Source organism: Haliotis cracherodii, unplaced genomic scaffold, assembly GCF_022045235.1.
Source record: "Haliotis cracherodii isolate W230 unplaced genomic scaffold, xgHalCrac1.p SCAF_4, whole genome shotgun sequence".
Lineage (NCBI taxonomy): Eukaryota > Metazoa > Mollusca > Gastropoda > Lepetellida > Haliotidae > Haliotis > Haliotis cracherodii.
The window spans coordinates 28,926,707-28,948,681 of NW_027266297.1; the positions used below are offsets into that span (position 1 = coordinate 28,926,707).

Genomic DNA, 21,975 nt, shown 5'->3' on the forward strand with positions numbered 1-21,975 from the left:
AACTTTCGAGGGCGAGGATGTTTAACTGTAACTATAGGTAGACCCGTGAAGATCCGGGGTAGAACAGGTCTTCAGCAACCCATGCTTCCGTAAAAGGCGACTATGCTTGTCGTAAAAGGCGACGAACGGGATCGGGTGAGGAGACTCGCTGACTTGTCATCGATCCCAATTGCTACGATCGATGCTCATGGTGTAAATCACTGGATTGTTTGGTCAAGACTCGATTATTTACCGACCGCCGTCATATAGCTGGAATATTTCTGAGTGCAGCGTTAAACAACAAACAAACTGTAGATGATGCAGAGAGAACATTATTTTCTGGATAATTTCACGAATTTCACGACAAATAACGAACATCCTAGATACACTAACACATAATGCTCTCATTTTAACATCTTGTCCTCTAAGATTATCGTTCTGTTAAAGAACTTTACATCAACGTTATGTAAGTCAGTGTCTAAATTAAGTCTATCTTATCGAGATTTCAACTCGGGAGATGTTCAATAAAAAAACTTCTACAGCGAGAGATAAAGCTTTCCGATTCTTAAATAATATTTCAACATGTTTGTGTATATCTTTCACATCTTCTTCCGATACTGTGCCAAACAGAAACTCAGTGACGTCCAGATCTCTTTGATCTATCCTTATTTGAACCTGAATGACTTGACGCATTTCCTTTAGTTTTATTTGTGTCTTGTCCAGTGAAAGATATCACTATTTGGTTCTTTGAATGGTACAAAGAAATTTTTCTTTGTGGGATTGCAATAGCGAGTTCGTGCAATACGTGTAACCCTTGCAACGTCGCTTATGTCTTTGCTTAGTCCGACAAGAAGTCATTCGTAAGGTTCAAGGTCTTTGACAAAAGTCAAGCGCTCACGGAACGAAATTATCGAATTGTCCTTAACTTTCTTAAAAACTAAATGTTCACGAATTAGCAACGGATTAGTAATGGTCAACCCAAGGAGAAAACTTATCGTCGTTGTCATGATTCTGCAAAGAATACATATGACGCATTTGTACTTGGTTCATACAATAGTTCATGGTTTATGCCTGAAATAGGCCGATGATTGGCTCTAATAACCGCCTTGTTTTGCGTTGTGTTTACGCTGTTTTTGTGTTTTAGTGTCTAATTTCTGATTGTCAATAACATTGATCTGCGTTTTTCTGTGTCTATGTCTTTAGGTCTCTCACTATATTCCTCATAGCTACAGCATCACTATCTACCCGTCAGTTGCTAGCTCAGTTGTCTTATCCGGACAAACCCACTTAGGTTGGTAGGAGATTCCAGTCCATTAACTTAACCACAAGTAACTACAGGTTGGGACAAACCAATCGAGTTTAAGGCATCAATTCGCAATGTATTTTCACCGTTGTCGCATTCGTCTTCCTTACCTGCGTTGAAACAATGTTCACGTTTAGATATGTCACTTGGTAAACTCATATATTCACTGCACCCTACAAGACATACCCTACATTGAGACATTTAATTCCTATTCCCTTTTTTAGTGCGACTCGTTTTTTGATCCACGAATTGGTTTCACATTCCGGCATATATCCTTAAGCATAATATTTTCTTCTTTCCCTTGAACATCCTGCCAAACTGAGATATATATCAAGAATCCATTTCGTACACATTTCAGGATCCCCTTCCAAAGGTTTAACCATGGACTTATATATGGGTCCGTGGTTAAACAGGCTGTGTTAAACTTTGTGCAGTATTGTCAGGGACAGGTGACCTATTTGTGTTGGTAACGGAGAGAAAAGCAAGAGTCACTTATGGGCCAACCATTTGACCATTAATACCGTTAGCACCCCCTAACACCCACCCACCCAACAGACACACCGGGGAACACCCACACCCACACCCACACCCACACCCACACCCACCCACACCTACCCCTCATATAAACATCACCAGAAAATCAAATGGTTGATCCTTTACCCCGTATTTGACGTCGTTTACTCTCCATGAATCCGGGTCTTAAGGGGACAAAAAGGCCCACAAGTGTAACCCGTTTCTTTCTTCAGGTAGAGGATTTGTTTACAGTAAGTACAAATGGCTGTCACCCGTGGCCCTTTTCACTGTTTGCTGCTGGATATGTTTGTCTGTTGGTCTCCTTACGTTCTGTCTGTGTCTCTGCCAACCACCTCAGTATTTAAGGAGTAGCAGGGCGGTGACCTTTGGACCTGGCGGCCCAGAGTTTACCTCGTGAGTGACACAAGCCATCCATCTCTTGGCACTTTATAGCATCTGCCCGGGTAGTAACCACTACTACACTATATGGCTCCTGGACAGTCAGACGTGATGGATTGTATGATGGTCTTACACGAATGGTCACGTAATTCAATGCTGTCCTGTAAATGAATAGCCTGCCCAAAACGTCCATCAACACGTATACCCCTTATTATAAACGCCTGCCTGTCTGCCGATATTAATCGTCATGGTCCACATGCCCTCTCGAACAAACAAGATAATAAATATGACTTTACACCATATAGTCATCACAGTGTGACTCTTGGCTGGACAGCTATGTTAAATAGTTGACATGTCTTACATTCAAATTAGACATGTTTCCAACACGTTTGTCAGAAAGGTCAGATGTGTCACGGGATAAACCAGCGTTGTTTATGTATGGTGTTAATATCTACATACTTCCATCGCTATATAAATTTTGACCAATGCTTGTTCCGTGCAGAAAATATCAACTTACAAGCGTTCTCCTAGAGTTATCTTAGGGAAGTATTTTACAGTAAGTGCAAACCAGACAAGATGGTAATACATTCAGTTGGGATGTCTTCACGATTCAACAGCTTTGATGTTATATGCCCAGACCGAAACCGCTCTTCATTGGGCTGAAAGGATGTGCAAATGAGATATGGTTGAATAACTGGCACTTGTCGTTCTTATATAGTGGGGTCGTTTTCTCGAACAACGAATATCATTAGATGTTTATTGTCATCCTCGTGTGTAAATGCAGTTCCAGTTACACGTCGCCGCAGCAAAGAGAAGCAAGGCATCGACACTCTTCCCGGGGTCGTGGGCTTCGTTCATCTTTTCGTCGTTCAAGGAAGGTTGTGCCGCTTACTTCCGGGAAACCGCAAGCGATGGGCGACCATAATAGGTAGGGAATTATGCGTTTCATAGCGAATCATAGCGACCATGGACAATTTTTTTAAATGCATGTTTGGCTGCATACTTAATCCGTCACATAGAATATGTCTTCAGCAACCCATGCTTCTCGTTAAAGGCGACTGTGTTTGTCGTAAGAGGCTAAGGCTCACGGACTTGGTTGAAGCATGTCATCGTATCCCAATTGCGTGGATCGAAGCTAATGATATCAATCACTGGATTGTCGGGTCCAGACCCGATTATTTACAGACCGCCGTCATATAGCTGGAATATTGCTGAGTGCGGCTTAAAACAACAAACCAACCAACCAACCGTCACATAATGTGTAATATCTGCAACTGCAAAGCAATGCCACTTAAAGCATCGTTTATAAATATGGATGCAGTGAAACCTCCTAAATCCATATACTGAACCCTTCTGTTTGCAATTATCGGGATTAATATATATTCAGTTTCACAAAACATCGGCAATATATAGAGATGACCTAAACAAATAACCGCTTAGATGGGTTCGATCGCGTGATATAAAAAGACGTTAAAAGTCAGTACTTGTTATCCTGCCGGGTGCTCGTTATTCACGAGATAAAACAAGGATGAATGAATGAATGAATGAATGAATGAATGAATGAACATACATACGTATTGCTATATAAGTGCAATAATCATGAATGCGACGTTAAACCCTATTTCGCCACCACCGTTTTCATGGCTAGGTTTTTCTGACCAATTAAACGAACATATTTAGTTACTAGGCTGTAAAACAACGTCAGCGTCATTATATTGGTGACAGTGATATGCAAACAAAAACTACATTAAGTTCATAACGGCACATACACAACATACATTAATAATAATGCATGAATGGGACAAATGTATTGTTTGGTATTAAGAGACAGAGTAGCCACGGAGAGTTGTCAACTTGAAAGAAGACATTCCACATGAGTCCATCTATCATGAACTTATGTAAACAATGTTTCTAAACCACATTTACTTTCTTGAAAATAGGATATTAATGTAAAAGTGATACACTTTCAATGCCGTGGAATATTTGCACAAATATGGAAGACATGGCTAAGAACCAACAATGAAAATGAATCATGAAAAAAATCAACAAATCAAGAAGTTTTTAAATACGAAAAATATTGCGAGTTGTAATTGATGGTTGTCGGCGTGAGTCACGGGTTTACTCTGATTAAGATCCTTGGTTTGTAACCAAGATACGCCGGTGGTGTTGAGCTGCTTCTCGCTGTGTTTCTGTCTGACATTGTCTCGTAGGTACTCGTGTTATTTGCTCCTTTATCTATAGAATCCTGGAAGTGACAGTGTGAAGCCCATTGCTGTTGTTCCCCGCCGCGATATTGATGGAATATTGCTAAATGCATTGTCGTGTTGTCGCATGGTTGCGTTGTCGCCCTTTCAAAAACAAGGAAACGGTGTCCAAATACACCAAAGCGCTACAATGGGACAACGCGACATTTTGTCATTTGTCGCACTGTCGCAATATCGCATTGTCGCACTTTTAATTATGCTATTTTTATATTTTACCAAAGGGCGACATTGCGACATTTTTCAAATATGTCGCGTTGCCGCATTTTCGCTCCATCAAAAAGGTGTAAAAAGACGTAAAATGCGCGACAACGCGTTGCATTTAACGTACGTGACATGCGTAAAGAACATACGTTTCACGTGGAGGACAGGGACGAAGGCTCCGCTTTTCGCTGTATAGAGTTGCGTCCCTTAGGCGTGCCAGGTAACTTTGATCGTGGGTTCGAATCCCGGTTTGCCCTGATTATGTTTGTCAGCACCATACCAGTGCTCGTGTGTTTCACTTAAGTGGAAAACGCATAAAACCTGCATCACTTCGGTCCTCACTCACTCACTCACTCAAAATACCCACCCAATCACTAACTCAAAGACAACCGACTTACTCACTCAAAAACAACCCACTCACTCACTCACTCACTCACTCAAAGTCCAGTCACTCACTCATCCACTCGTGCGGTCGGGTAGTGGTTAAAGCGCTCCCTCGTCACGCCGAAGACCCGGGGTCGATTCCCGACATGATCACAATGTGTGAAGACCATTTCTAGTGATATTGCTGGAAAATTGCTTAAAGCGGCGTAAAACCATACACACTCACTCACTCATCCACTCACGAGTTTCCCATACACTTCAGCGTGAATGGTGTGACACAGCTGAGAATCACCAACTACGACAAGTATCTCAGCAGGCCGGCCTTGAGAAGAAAACCATCGGCTCTCCGGGAACTCCAGAGTAAGTCTCATCCCAAACTAGAACTGTCCCAAAGTGATCATCCAAAAACACAATTTCTCTTCATAACTGATAATTGAGTTTGCGCATACTTGTGGGTTTGTTTTTTTACGTTTCATGATTATTTGTAAAAGCATTGGTATAATGTGTGTGCAATCATGGTATTTTACATATCATGGATAATATTATCGATGCCATAAACCGATCTTATAAACTTTGTAAATATATGAATGATGGCAGGCAGCTCGCGTGAACTACGTCTAAGCTCCATACATTCATGCAATGCAAGATTGCTCTATAAAATACTGTCCAACGTGAAAATACTTCCCATGTTTTTTGTAGACAAACATGACTGAAAATCATTTGCCACAACCTGATAAATGGGGCGGTTCATTTAAACAATTGTATTTATTGTATTAGATGTATTTATACTCAGTTTCAAAAGCATCTTGATCGAAATATGGATTATTTTTTATAGAATAGCTTGGTTTGAAAAAAACATCTCAACCCTCGTGTGTATCCGTTTCGTAAATATCATATTATTAGAAATAACAAATATTATACCTTACAATTATATGGTACATTTATGACACGGAATGACATTCGGCTAACGACCATCTCTGGATGTGACAGGGTATGTGGGGTCTGGCCTGGTGTTGATGGCTGGAGGGATGCCGAACGGTGAACTATTCCCCATTGTGGAGGCGGATCTCGTCCTAAGGTGAGTTGCTGTTGTACTTGGGGACGCGCGGTGGGGTAGCCCAGTGGTTAACACGTTAGCTCGTCACGGGTTCGATTCCCCACATGGGTACAATGTGTGATCCCATTTCTGGTGTCTCCCGTCGCGATATTGGTGGAATATTGCTAAAAGCGGCGTAAAACTATCTTCACTCACTACTATTGTACTCAAGGTGCAACATCCTTTTTCATTTAGAATTATAGCTTCCACTGATGTGTCGTCATACATTTCAGCGAAGAGATATCCTTAGGCTATTACACAGTATGGTTCCTGGCTGCCCTTGCGTGGTGAAAACTTTTTAATGTTTAAATGCATAATCTTTACGCCATCTGTTCCGATCCATCTTCATTTAGCCGGTAGCTAGCATTCCTCGTTTCAGATAACTGTCATATTTTGGCATTTCGAATCAATCGCTATTCAGATGAAATATCAAATTAATAGACCCGTGAAGATCCGGGGTAGAATAGGTCTTCAGTTACCCATGCTTGCCGTAAAAAGCGACTATTCTATGATATTGTGGTCAGACTCGCTTACTTGGTTGATGCATGTCATTGTATCCCAATTGCGTGGATAGATGCTCATGCTATCAATCAATTGGATTGTCTGGTCCAGAATCGATTATTTCCAGACCGTCGTCATATAGCTGGAATGCGGCGTTAAACAACAAACAAACAAAATCAAATTAATAACCGAATCAGATAAACAATAGTATACAAACATATTCAGGTGTCGTTTCTTGTGTTTGAGTACATACATTTACAGGAGTCATGCCTCTATTTATTTTCTTAAAAGTCATTTTTATTCATGTCCTATGTGTTTCAATATAGAGATGGTCGGCGGTTAACAATAGGACCCCAAGAGATGAAGGCCGCTCTTCAGTATGGTGTCACCAAAGGGTGAGTAATGTAACTGCACACGAGTCTTATACTAAATCCTAACTCTTTTACTGTGTACCTAGCTTCAATACTTGCGATGGGAGGGGGCACGGCAACATACAATATGCAGGGTTGCATCCCTTAGATACCCGGATCCGATGATCGAGTCCCAGAATCGCCCTTGGTTTCACCAGATCTAACGTCCTCGACCTGCATCACTTCAGCCTTTCCCCCACATTAACTTGATAGGCCGTGATATGGAATACTGTTCAAAGCGTCGTTAAACCAACCCCCCTCATTCTTATATCTCTCTCTACAAGCCGAGTTTCACGCAACTGACATGATACCATATAAACTATACCGTATATTAACAATTAAATTAACTATATTTATTGCATTTCCTATTGCTATGCCGACACGTTGTGATTAAACTCCACACCTACGTCTAGGCCTGACTTCAGTTTAGGACTGTGAGACACTAGCCCGCCACGCTGTTTTATTACTGAAATACTGTTCATAGAGGAATAAAAACATACATTCCTATAATGTAGTTTCTATAAAGGTTTATGTACTTTCTGATATTATATTCGCGACATTTGTATTTAGCATGACAGATATCATCGACTGGTTGAGGGTGTTACAACGCCAAGTTCACCACCCCCCGACCCTCCCCCGTGACAGCACACCACCGTCAGCTTCCAGTGACATGGACCTCATCATGTGCAATGGCTGCCAGGAAGCCATTAGTAAGGTGAAACACACGCGCAGAAACATACACAGGCGCACATCAAGATAATATCCGTGTTTACAAAAACATATTTTATCTACGGTGTAAAGAGTAATGGCGTTATTTATTAGTCCAAGGATGCCTCAAGTCTCAGATCCCAGATTCGCCCTTCTTATGTTTCGAGGTTTGTTTCGCACCGTGTGCATGGCAGTCGGCTTTATGATATAACAGAAATACCGTTCAAATCGACGTTTAGCAAAGCTTAACCACTCACTCATTAGTCCAAACCTACTGAAAAACGTATTAAGGGTTTTAGAAGTCCATTTTAAATACCATTTGTTTTCATCCATTTTTTTTAAAATGCCTGTCTTCATAACGTCTCATATGTTTCAGACATTGGAAGCGGTTCTGAATGAAGGGGACTCAATCTTGCTGGAGGAAGCAACCTACCCAAATGTGATGAGCGTGGTGAGGCGCCAGTGTTGTAATTGATGTTATCATTTAGTGCCATCTTCGTGAGTATGAGTGTATTTAATGCACAAACCCTTACAGGCTCGGATATCTTGTATTTATCGGATCAATAAATAAAAACTGCAGGAAACATTCCAACGTACATAAATGATGCAGTTGACAAATCAGGTTTGAGTCAATGAGAACAGATGGAAAAGGTTGAACGCTATAAGCAAGCTTTAGGCTGAGGACTTGGCGCATTATAAATATACACAGATTTAAATAATACGTGCAGCAAAGAGGGTTTGGGTGATCCTGGCACAGCCAAGCTGGTAGGCTCATCATCAGCTCAGAGTCCTTGTCCCCTCTACACGCAGCCCAGACAGGGAATGGAGACTTCTCCCAGGAAGCGCTGCCTAGTCAAACCCACCCAGATCTTTTCGGAGAATGTGAAGATTCCCCAACATTGCAGCCTTCTGCATTGATCAGATTGTCAGAGGAGTTGTATTCCTGGCAGCAAATCCGGGTACTCTCCTAGTATCAGACAAGATATTGGGAGGTTGGATATTAGGTACCGAGAACAACGGGGAGTCGAACAACTATTACTTGGGATGCAAGCGTGACATTTCAAAAGTGACTGTTCCTGAGCAGCAAACAGAAAGCCATCTGTTTCACTTTCAGGCCAGCCGACTTCATCCGAGCAAAGGACTCTGCAGGGTTGCTGATTTTCTCAACATAATTAACAAAAACGCAGTGATCGTTCAGATAGCTTATTCTTGAATGAATCTGGGCCGATTTGATATGACACTTCGCTCGGTTGTCACTCATTTCTGTACCGTCTACCAGTACATAACCGTCAACAAAATCAACATTAACACTGAGATTATGCCCCACACCCTTGCCTTGTTTACGAAAACTGTGGAATGCCTTGTTGTCATCAAGAGTCTTGACATGCTTAACAAGCGGATCATCAGACAAATAAATGTGTGCAAAAGTACACAATGCAATTCTATCATGAAGAGCCCCCGCGTTAATCAAACCACACACTCCCATGAGGGTGTGAGTACCCAGAAGTGGTTCCATCAACAACACCAAAAGAATACGAAAAGATGGGTCCAGCATAAGTATTTGTGGCTTTGACTCTGAATAAGTATTTTCAGCTCTGAACTCATTATTTCTTAAGTGTATATGTAAACACCGGATATTCTTCCTTGATATTGTCATTCTGGAGTTTGTCCCTTGCCTGCATCCCTAAGTACGTGTAGACCTGACCTTCCACGAGATGTCATTATTATCATTATTCCAAGTTAGCCCATTTATGATATGATCATTTTTACTTTTGTCATAAGGGACGCCCACTCGGCGCAAAAGCAGTGTCGGTACCATGTGATTCATCTGGCATGATACCATCAGAACTTCAGAAAATACTCGCGACCTGGGACACCGACAAATGCGGTCCGAGGCCAAAGATATTGTACTGTGTTCCTACAGGCGGTAACCCAACCGGCGTCAATTGGTCTCTAGGCCGAAAGAAGGCAGTGTATAGTATTGCTCGCAAGTACGACTTCTTGATTCTGGAGGACGACCCTTACTACTATATCCAATACAGCAGAGTGAGTCATTCCTCGTGTCATGACTCGAGTCAGAATTATATTGTATATATTTGATTGTGTCCTGATTCAAATGTAATCGCTCCGATTCAACCGGAAGCGCTCGTTAAATCTTCAACATCATCATCATCAAATGTAATATTTCCGTATTTTCACTTGATTTTCCCCGGTTTCATATTTGATTGTGTCAATATTGTGATTCGATATTACCTAGATTCAGATTTTTATTTTATTGTGTTTGTTGGTTCAGATTATTCCCATTCAGTTTTGTGTTGGTTCAGTTAGGTTTCGATATTAATAACCCTTTATGATGTAATTGTTTATCCCTGTGGCAAACCCTTCTGTAGTACATTAATTAACAAGCATAGGTATTGCATAAGTTATGTGAGTGATTTAGTTGTGTTTTTAACGCCGCTTTTAACATTATTTCTGTTATATCACGGCGTGTCAGCTTAATGTGGGAGGAAAGCCCGAAGTGATGCAGGTCTCAGACGTTTACTACTTCTGTGAAACCCACGAGCACTGGTATGGTGCTGACAAACCTAGAAACATAATTGGGGCGAACCGGGATTCCAACCCACAATCTTATGTTTCTGGCGTGTCCAAAGGACGCAACTCTACACAGCAAATTGCGGCGCCTTAGACGACTGGACCACCCGTACCCCCTTGTGTAAATTCAACCGTAGGATACTGTTGGGTGTTATTGAACAGGTCAAATAAATTCTCGTAAAACCCAACTATGGCAACATCTGATTTGGTACTGATGATGTGGAATTCTCACTCTGTGATTATGCATTATGGGGCAGCAGGTATCAGCAGTCTGGGTGAACTAAATATTTGGGAGTTTATATTCGGTTGAGCTTTTCAACGCTTCTTTGAGCAGTACTTCAATACAATACTTCTTAATAATATCCCGGCGTGTCGGCTTAATGTGGCAGAAGCCGAAAATAGTGCAGGTCTCGGACGTGTCAGTGGTTAAACCCTCGAGCAAAGGTATGGCGCTGACAAACCAAGGATCATAATCGAGACACAATTATAAATTTATCATATCTAAGGGAGGCAACTCTGTGCAGGGATTTGCGACGCGTTTGATGACTAGACAGCCTTTATCCCTATTCAGATGAGCTCTCATGTGGGCTACGTGATGATGTAGAATATATTTAACAGGTATGAGCGTTCGTTTCAGCCACTGACGCCCAGTTTTCTATCCCTAGACGAAGATGGCCGAGTAATCAGATGCGATTCCTTTTCTAAACTCATAGCTGCAGGGTAAGTCTTGACACGACACTGAACAGTGCTGGTACGCTTCTGTTATCTTGTGGATTGAGCTTCTGTCCTAACAGGAAGGTCGGTAGTTCGATTACCTAGCCACGACCTACCGAAAGCCATTAAACGATGATGCTTGTTACCCAAAGGTGGTTTCCATTTTGACGTAAATATATATTAACGTCAACGTCAGTCTCGTTTATCTGCTGTAAAAGATTCCATTGGGCGTAAAAGGCAAAATAGTGTTGACAGTAGGTGTTTGCGAAAAGGGTAAATATTCCCTGCCCTAAGATAGTAACCCACAATTATACATTGTGTGCAATCAGATTATAAGCATTCCGGTCCATATGTGTTCGTAAATATATTTTCAGCATTGTGAAAAACATTTAACCAAACAAAACCTTTGTTTGTAGTTTGGAAAACAAAAGCAAAATAAATTAGGTTTATAAAGATTTAGACCACCAGCGCAAGTCTTTATTTATGCCGAATCAGAATCCATATGTCGTAAAAGACAAATTAATGATGAAATGATATGAATGGATCATTTCAAATAAGTTCAGTATATGATGCCTGTGACATTTCTACATTGCCTATGGTGTTTCTATCAGGGCGCGACTTGGCTTCATCAGTGGTCCAAAGTACCTCCTTCAGAAACTTATCCTCCACCTGGACTCTTCCGTGGCCTGCACCAACAACCTGTCACAGGTATGTAACCTCAAACGTGCACCCACATCATGTCACGGGTTTGTTATCTTAAACCTGCACCGACATCATGTCACAGGTATGTAACCTCAAACGTGCACCAACATCCTGTCAGGTATGTTATCTCAAACCTGCACCGACATCATGTCACAGGTATGTAACCTCAAACCTGCACCGACATCATGTCACAGGTATGTAACCTCAAACCTGCACCGACATCATGTCACAGGTATGTTATCTCAAACCTGCACCAACATCATGTCACAGGTATGTTATCTCAAACCTGCACCGACATCATGTCACAGGTATGTAACCTCAAACGTGCACCAACATCCTGTCACAGGTATGTAACCTGAAACCTCCACCGACATCATGTCACAGGTATGTAACCTCAAACGTGCACCAACATCATGTCACAGGTATGTAACCTCAAACCTGCACCGACATCCTGTCACAGGTATGTAAACTCAACCTTCACCGACATCATGTCACAGGTATGTAACCTCAAACATGCACCAACATCCTGCCACAGGTATGTAACCTCAAACGTGCACCAACATCATGTCACAGGTATGTAACCTGAAACCTCCACTGACATCCTGTCACAGGTATGTAACCTCAAACCTGCACCGACATCATGTCACAGGTATGTAACCTCAAACCTGCACCGACATCATGTCACAGGTATGTTATCTCAAACCTGCACCAACATCATGTCACAGGTATGTTATCTCAAACCTGCACCGACATCATGTCACAGGTATGTAACCTCAAACGTGCACCAACATCCTGTCACAGGTATGTAACCTGAAACCTCCACCGACATCATGTCACAGGTATGTAACCTCAAACGTGCACCAACATCATGTCACAGGTATGTAACCTCAAACCTGCACCGACATCCTGTCACAGGTATGTAAACTCAACCTTCACCGACATCATGTCACAGGTATGTAACCTCAAACATGCACCAACATCCTGCCACAGGTATGTAACCTCAAACGTGCACCAACATCATGTCACAGGTATGTAACCTGAAACCTCCACTGACATCCTGTCACAGGTATGTAACCTCAAACCTGCACCGACATCATGTCACAGGTATGTAACCTCAAACCTGCACCGACATCATGTCACAGGTATGTAACCTCAAACCTGCACCAACATCCTGTCACAGGTATGTAAACTCAACCTTCACCGACATCATGTCACAGGTATGTAACCTCAAACATGCACCAACATCCTGCCACAGGTATGTAACCTCAAACGTGCACCAACATCATGTCACAGGTATGTAACCTGAAACCTCCACCGACATCCTGTCACAGGTATGTAACCTCAAACCTGCCCCAACATCCTGTCACAGGTATGTAACCTCAAACGTGCACCAACATCCTGTCACAGGTATGTAACCTCAAACCTGCACCGACATCATGTCACAGGTATGTAACTTCAAACCTCCACCGACATCATGTCACAGGTATGTAACCTCAAACGTGCACCAACATCATGTCACAGGTATGTAACCTCAAACGTGCACCAACATCCTGTCACAGGTATGTAACCTCAAACCTGCACCGACATCATGTCACAGGTATGTAACCTCAAACTTACACCGACATCATGTCACAGGTATGTTATCTCAAACCTGCACCGACATCATGTCACAGGTATGTTAACTCAAACCTGCACCGACATCATGTCACAGGTATGTAACCTCAAACCTGCACCGACATCATGTCACAGGTATGTAACCTCAAACCTCCACCGACATTATGTCACAGGTATGTAACCTCAAACGTGCACCAACATCCTGTCACAGGTATGTTATCTCAAACCTGCACCGACATCCTGTCACAGGATTGTAACCTCAAACCTGCACCAACATCCTGTCACAGGTATGTTATCTCAAACCTGCACCGACATCATGTCACAGGTGTGTTATCTCAAACCTGCACCGACATCATGTCACAGGTATGTTATCTCAAACCTGCACCGACATCATGCCACAGGTGTGTTATCTCAAACCTGCACCGACATTATGTCACAGGTATGTAACCTCAAACGTGCACCAACATCCTGTCACAGGTATGTAACCTTAAACCTGCACCGACATCCTGTCACAGGTATGTTATCTCAAACCTGCACCGACATCATGTCACAGGTGTGTTATCTCAAACCTGCACCGACATCATGTCACAGGTATGTAATCTCAAACCTGCACCGACATCATGTCACAGGTATGTAACCTCAAACCGTATGACGCTCTTTAGGATGTTCGCAGAATGAGCTCAAAGCTTGTGAAATGTGTCTCCCAAAGGTTGGAAGTACTGAAACATTACTTGACATAAAGGGAAAAGTGACCATTGGAGAGTTGAAGTCATCCCTCATGGCATATAGTTTTGTGGATAGTGTTAAAGCACGGAATGGAAGGAAAACTCCGTGAGTAATCTGTTCGTGTTACTGATTCAGATATTCATGTTGTAGACAGTCATCAGGAAGATCCTGGTGGACATGGGACATGACGGCTTCCTGCGACACGGGGAGAAACTCGCGGCCTTCTACAAGGAAAGGGCTGACAAGATTGTCGCCATTGCTCAGAAACACCTCAAAGGTGAGTCCTTATGATACAACGAGACTTCTCCATTCTTGTAATTATGGGTGAATCGCCTGTAACAATAAGGAAGAATATAAGGCAATATTTCCTATTTGAAAGCCAAACACACTCTAACTTTGATTTGTCGAGTTCACGGATTATTCATCATATTCGGTTGTATCGAATCTCGGATAATTCGAATAATTTATGAAGGTCCCTTAAAGTTCGACACATCAGTGTTTGATATAATGTATATATGCACACAACTGAACATTACATTAAATACTATTCGGTACTTCTGATTATATCCATCTGAATCGTAACGTTAAAAAACTTAGAGTGAGTGAGTAAGTGAGAATGGTTTTACGCCGCTTTTAGCAATATTCCAGCAATATCACGGCGGAGGACACCAGAAATGGGCTTCACACATTGTACCCATGTCGGGAATCGAACCCGGGTCTTCGGCGTGGCGTGCGAACGCCTCAACCACTAGGCTAAACGACCGCCCCTAAATAACTTAGAAGAAATACAGAAGAAATATCAAAACATGCGATCGTAATTGCTTTCTAATTTAATAATTATCCCTTCATAAAATCTTGCGACTAGGTCTGGCAGAGTGGTCTCCCCCTGCTGGCGGGATGTTCATATGGATGAAGCTCCTTGGGGTGAAGAGTTCCCAGCCCGTTGTCCAGCGAGTCATCGAGAAAGGGGCAGTGTTAATGGCTGGATATCACTTCCTTCCCGAACCGAGGGAAACTCCCTACATCCGTGTGTCTTTCTCGTACGCATCAGAAGATGACATGAACAAGGTATCTCGACATTATTTTCTTTTCATAGGAAGGCGGGGGCACGGGTGGCCCGGTCGTCTAAGGCGTCGCGATTCGTTGTGCAGAGTTGCGTCCCTTGGGCACGCCAGAAACCTATGATTGTGGGTTCGAATCCTGGTTCGCCCCGATTATGATTCTAGGTTTGTCGGCACCATACCCGTGCTCATGGGTTTCACCGAAGTGGTAAACGTCTGAGACCTACATCACTTCGGGCTTTCCTCCCACATTAAGCTGACACGCCGCGATATAACTGGAATAATGTTAAAAGCGGCGTTAAAAACACAACTCACTCACTCAATCATAGGAAGGTGATTAGTCATTCATTGTTATGTCTCGCGTATTATTGAAGGGTGTACATATATTACTGGGGGAACTGGTTTTCAAACCACCATCAGATAGGACTAGGCAGATAATTCAAGCGTTATAGGGATTGTAGTATACACATTACATTCCTGGGCGTGCCATACTGATCCATCCTGATTATGTTTCTCCATATATAAGCACCGTGCCTGTGCTGAACGTTTAAGACTTGCACCACTTCCGACATCAAGCTGACATTCCGCGATACATCGTGTAACTGGAATACTGCGTTACTGCAGAGTCCGACTATGATCCCTGTGCTTTGATTGTGGGTGTAACCAAAGAGGTTAAGATGGGCGCTCCCATTGTATTCTCTTACACATTGATATAACTTTTATGCTGCTCAATGACACCTGCCTGATCAAGACATCTTCTACCTTATAGGCATTCACCTGGCTGGCTGAGGCACTGACTGAATTCCACGAAGCTAAAAGAAACAACTAAAAGAAACTTGACAAAGACAATAAACATCATGAAATAAATACCACGTTCACATGATCGTTCATTATTTACAATATTGTCCTCTCATCAAACGAGGGGCACGGGTGGTACAGTCGCAATTCGCTGGAGTTGCGTCGCTTAGGGGTGGCAGGATCCTAAAATGGTGGATTTGAATCCTAGAACCGCCTTGATTATGATCCTTGATCTGTCAGCGCTATACCTCGTTAGTATAAATATGACATGCCATGATATACTGTGGAGTTCAGCACGTTCTCCATTGCACGGGTAGTAACAAAACTCGATTGCATACACAACTGTTCGAAACAGCAGATGGCCAGAAGAAATAATTTAGGTACTATTTTCTCATAAGGTTGCATGGTCTGGTTTGTCTCGTCTAGACTCGATTATTTACACGCGTCCGTTATACAGGTAGAATATTGCTGAGCGCGGCTTTAAACAGCATGATACATGTGAAATGTTGAACATTCCAGTTTAGTATAATAGCATCTGTGGGAAAATATCACCGTCTGTACAATCACCGCTGTTTTCACACAAGGCCGTCGACGGAATGACGGGAACTCTTTGATGACGAAATTTGACTTCCACACATCATCCTCCACACGTCACACAGGACAAACAATGAGTTCTAACAAAAGGACCAAGCTACATATTCAAGAAGCTGCACTTAAACAATGTGATTAGATTATAAACAAAACTAAAAAGGGAATTTGTCCATAACTATAACATCTTATGGACATGTGTTCTTCGTGATAATGAACATGTGTTCTTCATGTTTATGGGAATGTGTTCTTATTGCTTATGGGCATGTGTTCTTCGTGCGTATTGACATGTGTTCTTCATGCTTATGGGCATGTGTTCTTATTGCTTATGGGCATGTGTTCTTCGTGCGTATTGACATGTGTTCTTATTGCATATGGGCATGTGTTCTTCATACTTATGGGCATGTCCTCTTCATGCTTATGGGCATGTGTTCTACGTGCGTATTGACATGTGTTCTTCATGCTTATGGGAATGTGTTCTTCGTGCGTATTGACATGTGTTCTTATTGCATATGGGCATGTGTTCTTCATACTTATGGGCATGTGTTCTACGTGCGTATTGACATGTGTTCTTCATGCTTATGGGCATGTGTTCATCGTGCGTATTGACATGTGTTCTTCATGCTTATGGGAATGTGTTCTGCATGCTTATAGGCACGTGTTCTTCGTGCGTATTGACATGTGTTCTTATTGCATATTGGCATGTGTTCTTCATACTTATGGGCATGTGTTCTACGTGCGTATTGACATGTGTTCTTCATGCTTATGGGCATGTGTTCATCGTGCGTATTGACATGTGTTCTTCATGCTTATGGGCATGTGTTCTTCGTGCGTATTGACATGTGTTCTTCATGCTTATGGGAATGTGTTCTTCGTGCGTATTGACATGTGTTCTTATTGCATATGGGCATGTGTTCTTCATACTTATGGGCATGTGTTCTACGTGCGTATTGACATGTGTTCTTCATGCTTATGGGAATGTGTTCTTCGTGCGTATTGACATGTGTTCTTATTGCATATGGGCATGTGTTCTTCATGCTTATGGGCATGTGTTCTTCGTGCGTATTGACATGTGTTCTTCATGCTTATGGGCATGTGTTCTTCGTGCGTATTGACATGTGTTCTTCATGCTTATGGGCATGTGTTCTTCGTGCGTATTGACATGTGTTCTTCATGCTTATGGGCATGTGTTCATCGTGCGTATTGACATGTGTTCTTCATGCTTATGGGCATGTGTTCTTCGTGCGTATTGACATGTGTTCTTCATGCTTATGGGAATGTGTTCTTCGTGCGTATTGACATGTGTTCTTATTGCATATGGGCATGTGTTCTTCATACTTATGGGCATGTGTTCTACGTGCGTATTGACATGTGTTCTTCATGCTTATGGGCATGTGTTCATCGTGCGTATTGACATGTGTTCTTCATGCTTATGGGAATGTGTTCTGCATGCTTATAGGCACGTGTTCTTCGTGCGTATTGACATGTGTTCTTATTGCATATTGGCATGTGTTCTTCATACTTATGGGCATGTGTTCTACGTGCGTATTGACATGTGTTCTTCATGCTTATGGGCATGTGTTCATCGTGCGTATTGACATGTGTTCTTCATGCTTATGGGCATGTGTTCTTCGTGCGTATTGACATGTGTTCTTCATGCTTATGGGAATGTGTTCTTCGTGCGTATTGACATGTGTTCTTATTGCATATGGGCATGTGTTCTTCATACTTATGGGCATGTGTTCTACGTGCGTATTGACATGTGTTCTTCATGCTTATGGGAATGTGTTCTTCGTGCGTATTGACATGTGTTCTTATTGCATATGGGCATGTGTTCTTCATACTTATGGGCATGTGTTCTACGTGCGTATTGACATGTGTTCTTCATGCTTATGGGCATGTGTTCTTCGTGCGTATTGACATGTGTTCTTATTGCATATGGGCATGTGTTCTTCATACTTATGGGCATGTGTTCTACGTGCGTATTGACATGTGTTCTTCATGCTTATGGGAATGTGTTCTGCATGCTTATAGGCACGTGTTCTTCGTGCGTATTGACATGTGTTCTTATTGCATATGGGCATGTGTTCTTCATACTTATGGGCATGTGTTCTACGTGCGTATTGACATGTGTTCTTCATGCTTATGGGCATGTGTTCTACGTGCGTATTGACATGTGTTCTTCATGCTTATGGGCATGTGTTCTACGTGCGTATTGACATGTGTTCTTCATGCTTATGGGCATGTGTTCATCGTGCGTACTGACATGTGTTCTTATTTCATATGGGCATGTGTTCTTCATACTTATGGGTATGTCCTCTTCATGCTTATGGGCATGTGTTCTGAATGCTTATAGGCATGTGTTCTTCGTGCGTATTGACATGTGTTCTTATTGCGTATGAACATGTTTTCTTCATGCTTATGGTCATGTGTTCTTCGTGCTTATGGGCATGTGTTCTGTAAGTTTATGGGGATGTGTTCCGCATGCTTATGGAGATGATGTTCATCATACTTATGGGCATGTGTTCGTCATGCTTATGGGCATGTGTTCTTATTGCTTATTGGCATGTGTTCTTCACGCTTAGAGGCATGTGTTCTTCATGGTTATGGGCATGTGTTCTTATTGCTTATTGGCATGTGTTCTTCACGCTTAGAGGCATGTGTTCTTCATGGTTATGGGCATGTGTTCGTCATGCTTATGGGCATGTGTTCTTCATGCTTATAGGCAGAGAGAGAGAGAGAGAGAGAGAGAGAGAGAGAGAGAGAGAGAGAAGGAGAAGGATATAGAAGGATATGTTTTGTCCACAGAAATATTGATACGTATCCTCGTTAACAGACACATGGATGCGTGTCCTTGACGTTTACGAACAACTTTATACGTGTCAGAAACCATTAGATACTTGTCTTTTCACTTACACAAATGATGCCACCCATGTAGATAGGTTTCGTGTTTGTTCACGGATATGAGGTTACGTACTTTTTTATCACAGACAGTTGGACAAGTGTTCTTTACGTTTAAAGACAGGTATATTCGTGTCCTTGAACGAACGTCAAACGGACACTACTATGGAGAATACGAAGAGGAATTCCCACGAGGCATTGACGTTTTTTAATAATGAAACAAATATATCCATATATTAACCTCAGGCATAGTTCTTATCCCGTACCTCAAATTCATAGGGGAACGTCTGATACGTCAGGTATGCGTTCTCCATGACGGATATAGGACATACATACGATGACGTTAACGCTGGAAACGCACTCACGTGCTTTTTGCACTTAACTTTCCAAATACGTGACTGAGGTATATTTTAGCAAAGATATTTGATACCAAAAATAAGTTTGTCACGTACAACTACCTACACAATGAGTGACTGTTCTCCATAGACATGCGTTTCTTCGGCCTGATTTCACCGTTTGTGTCGACATTATGCCCTGTCAGACATATTAGAATATTCAATCCATGTCGGTAGTTTTGCTTTACATTGCACATTACCAAGTCGTTCTGGACGAACACGACTGAGCCATAATATGGCTTTGTCATTCATCAGGAACTTTAAGTGCATGAATATCTTAGCGTGTCATTATAATACTACAATTGACATGAAAAACTTCAATGGTATTCGCCCAAGCTGCACCCCGAGGAACACAAAGAACAGAATGATAAATGTACGTGGCATGAATATATAAAATATTTTCACAAATATCAATGCCTTGATTTGTTCTTTGACTCTCACCTGTAAATGTTAATAGCCTCAATGAACACCCATACAGTGAAAGTCAATGACAGTGAATATCCCTTGTTCGCCTCGAATTATGTGTACATAATTTTATTTTGTACAGCCATACACTATCGAACTGTATCGAAAAAGGGTATTTCCTCAAAACAAGACATTACATGAGCGTATATATATATATACTCAAACTGCTCTGATCTCAAACTGAGGGGAAACGCGTGGCCCAGTCGTATGAGGTGCCGCAATTCGCTGTGCAGAGTTGCGTCCCTTGGGCACGCCAGCAACCTATGATTGTGGGTTCGAATCCCGGTTCACCCTGATTATGTTTCTAGGTTTGTCAGCACCATACCCGTGCTCGTGGGTTTCACCGAAGTGGTAAACGTCCGAGACCTACATCACTTCGGGGTTTCCTCCCACATTAAGCTGACACGCCGTGATATAACTGGAATAATGTTAAAAGCGGCTTTAAACCCAACTCACGCACTCGTTTCGTAAACCAACCCAAAAATAGTGTAATTCACCTGGATATGTAGTAGATATGTAATCGACGGTTTGAAATGTCTCCAAGGACAGGCACTAAACCACATTTGCTAGCACTATAAATCGGCATCCGTCTGGACTAGTACAAGCAGCCACACACACTTGGTGCTTGGTTTCGACTTTTTATTATACATATGTTGATATAAAAAGAATTTCCGAAAAGTGTATCGTGTTTCTATCAACTGGCCGCGTCATACCAAAAACGTTAAAAAATGGTACTTCTTGTTATCCTGCCTGGCGCTCTATATAAGGAGATAACACATGAAGTGCTCGGAGACAGTATAATGTGCCCAAGTAGGGTATTCTTGTTAACCTGCATCATGGTATCTCAATGGGCTAGCACTATAAAACCGAAAGAAGTCTTGATTAGTTCAAGCAGATGTACATACACACACACACACACGCACACACACACACACACACACACACACACACGCACGCACGCACGCACGCACGCACGCACGCACGCACGCGCGCGTTGCTATTTAAGTTCAATAATCTTGAACGCGACGTTAAACCCCATTTCACTGCACCTTCAGTCAGGTGAGCTCAAAGATAAGACCTTATGACATGACATGATATATTTAGAGAAGATGTTTTTGTTAGTAAAATATCATGTAAACATGATTGCTGTTGGACAACAGGGTAATTATGAACATGTGTGACCATTAAGTATTATTTTTAAATTCGCACGCACCACCAAAGTCAAACAATATTGCACCTGTACATGCCTACCTGCCATGCCTACCAGCCCGGATGACCTTAAATACCTTTCATGTGATCCCATGACTGCATATAAATAGAAACAAAACCATTGCTCAGAAAGCCTGCAAGGTCTGAGAGACGCAGGTTAAGTCTCCTGGGGGGAAATGGGCGAAGACGCTGTTTCCGGGTAAGTCTTCTCCTGTCCTCCACCATTACTGACATATCTCAGAAAAATAGGAAATGTTACCAACACCGTGACGTCGACAACTTCCTGTCTGTCTTAAGGTGGCAGGGGCCACGGGCGGCTCGCTCGCCTAAGGTGTCGCAATTCGACACGTTTTTATGGCCCAACAAGTGATATTGCACGTGCATGTCATGTTGGTGTGTTTCGGCGCCAGGCTGTTACGTGATTGTGTTTTTGGCGATTTTTCCATCTTTCC

General features: G+C 42.3%; 1 protein-coding gene across 1 annotated transcript; it reads left to right on the top strand.

Moving 5' to 3' along the window:
- Positions 1 to 3,105: 3,105 nt before the first annotated feature.
- Positions 3,106 to 15,996, top strand: LOC139478411 (kynurenine/alpha-aminoadipate aminotransferase, mitochondrial-like). Its single transcript, XM_071260857.1, has 12 exons — positions 3,106 to 3,122; positions 5,306 to 5,403; positions 6,034 to 6,121; positions 6,967 to 7,035; positions 7,621 to 7,765; positions 8,135 to 8,209; positions 9,541 to 9,804; positions 10,988 to 11,070; positions 11,676 to 11,772; positions 14,257 to 14,383; positions 14,972 to 15,174; positions 15,937 to 15,996. The coding sequence occupies exons 1-12, from the start codon at positions 3,106 to 3,108 to the stop codon at positions 15,994 to 15,996; spliced, it is 1,326 nt and encodes a 441-aa protein (XP_071116958.1).
- Positions 15,997 to 21,975: the final 5,979 nt, after the last annotated feature.

What these genes read in the sequence shown, in the direction of transcription:
- LOC139478411 (XM_071260857.1), top strand. An exon ending in GGCTCTCCGGGAACTCCAGA is followed by an intron (nt 5,404 to 6,033) that starts GTAAGTCTCATC and finishes TGGATGTGACAG; the next exon opens with GGTATGTGGGGTCTGGCCTG. An exon ending in TGCTCAGAAACACCTCAAAG is followed by an intron (nt 14,384 to 14,971) that starts GTGAGTCCTTAT and finishes TCTTGCGACTAG; the next exon opens with GTCTGGCAGAGTGGTCTCCC.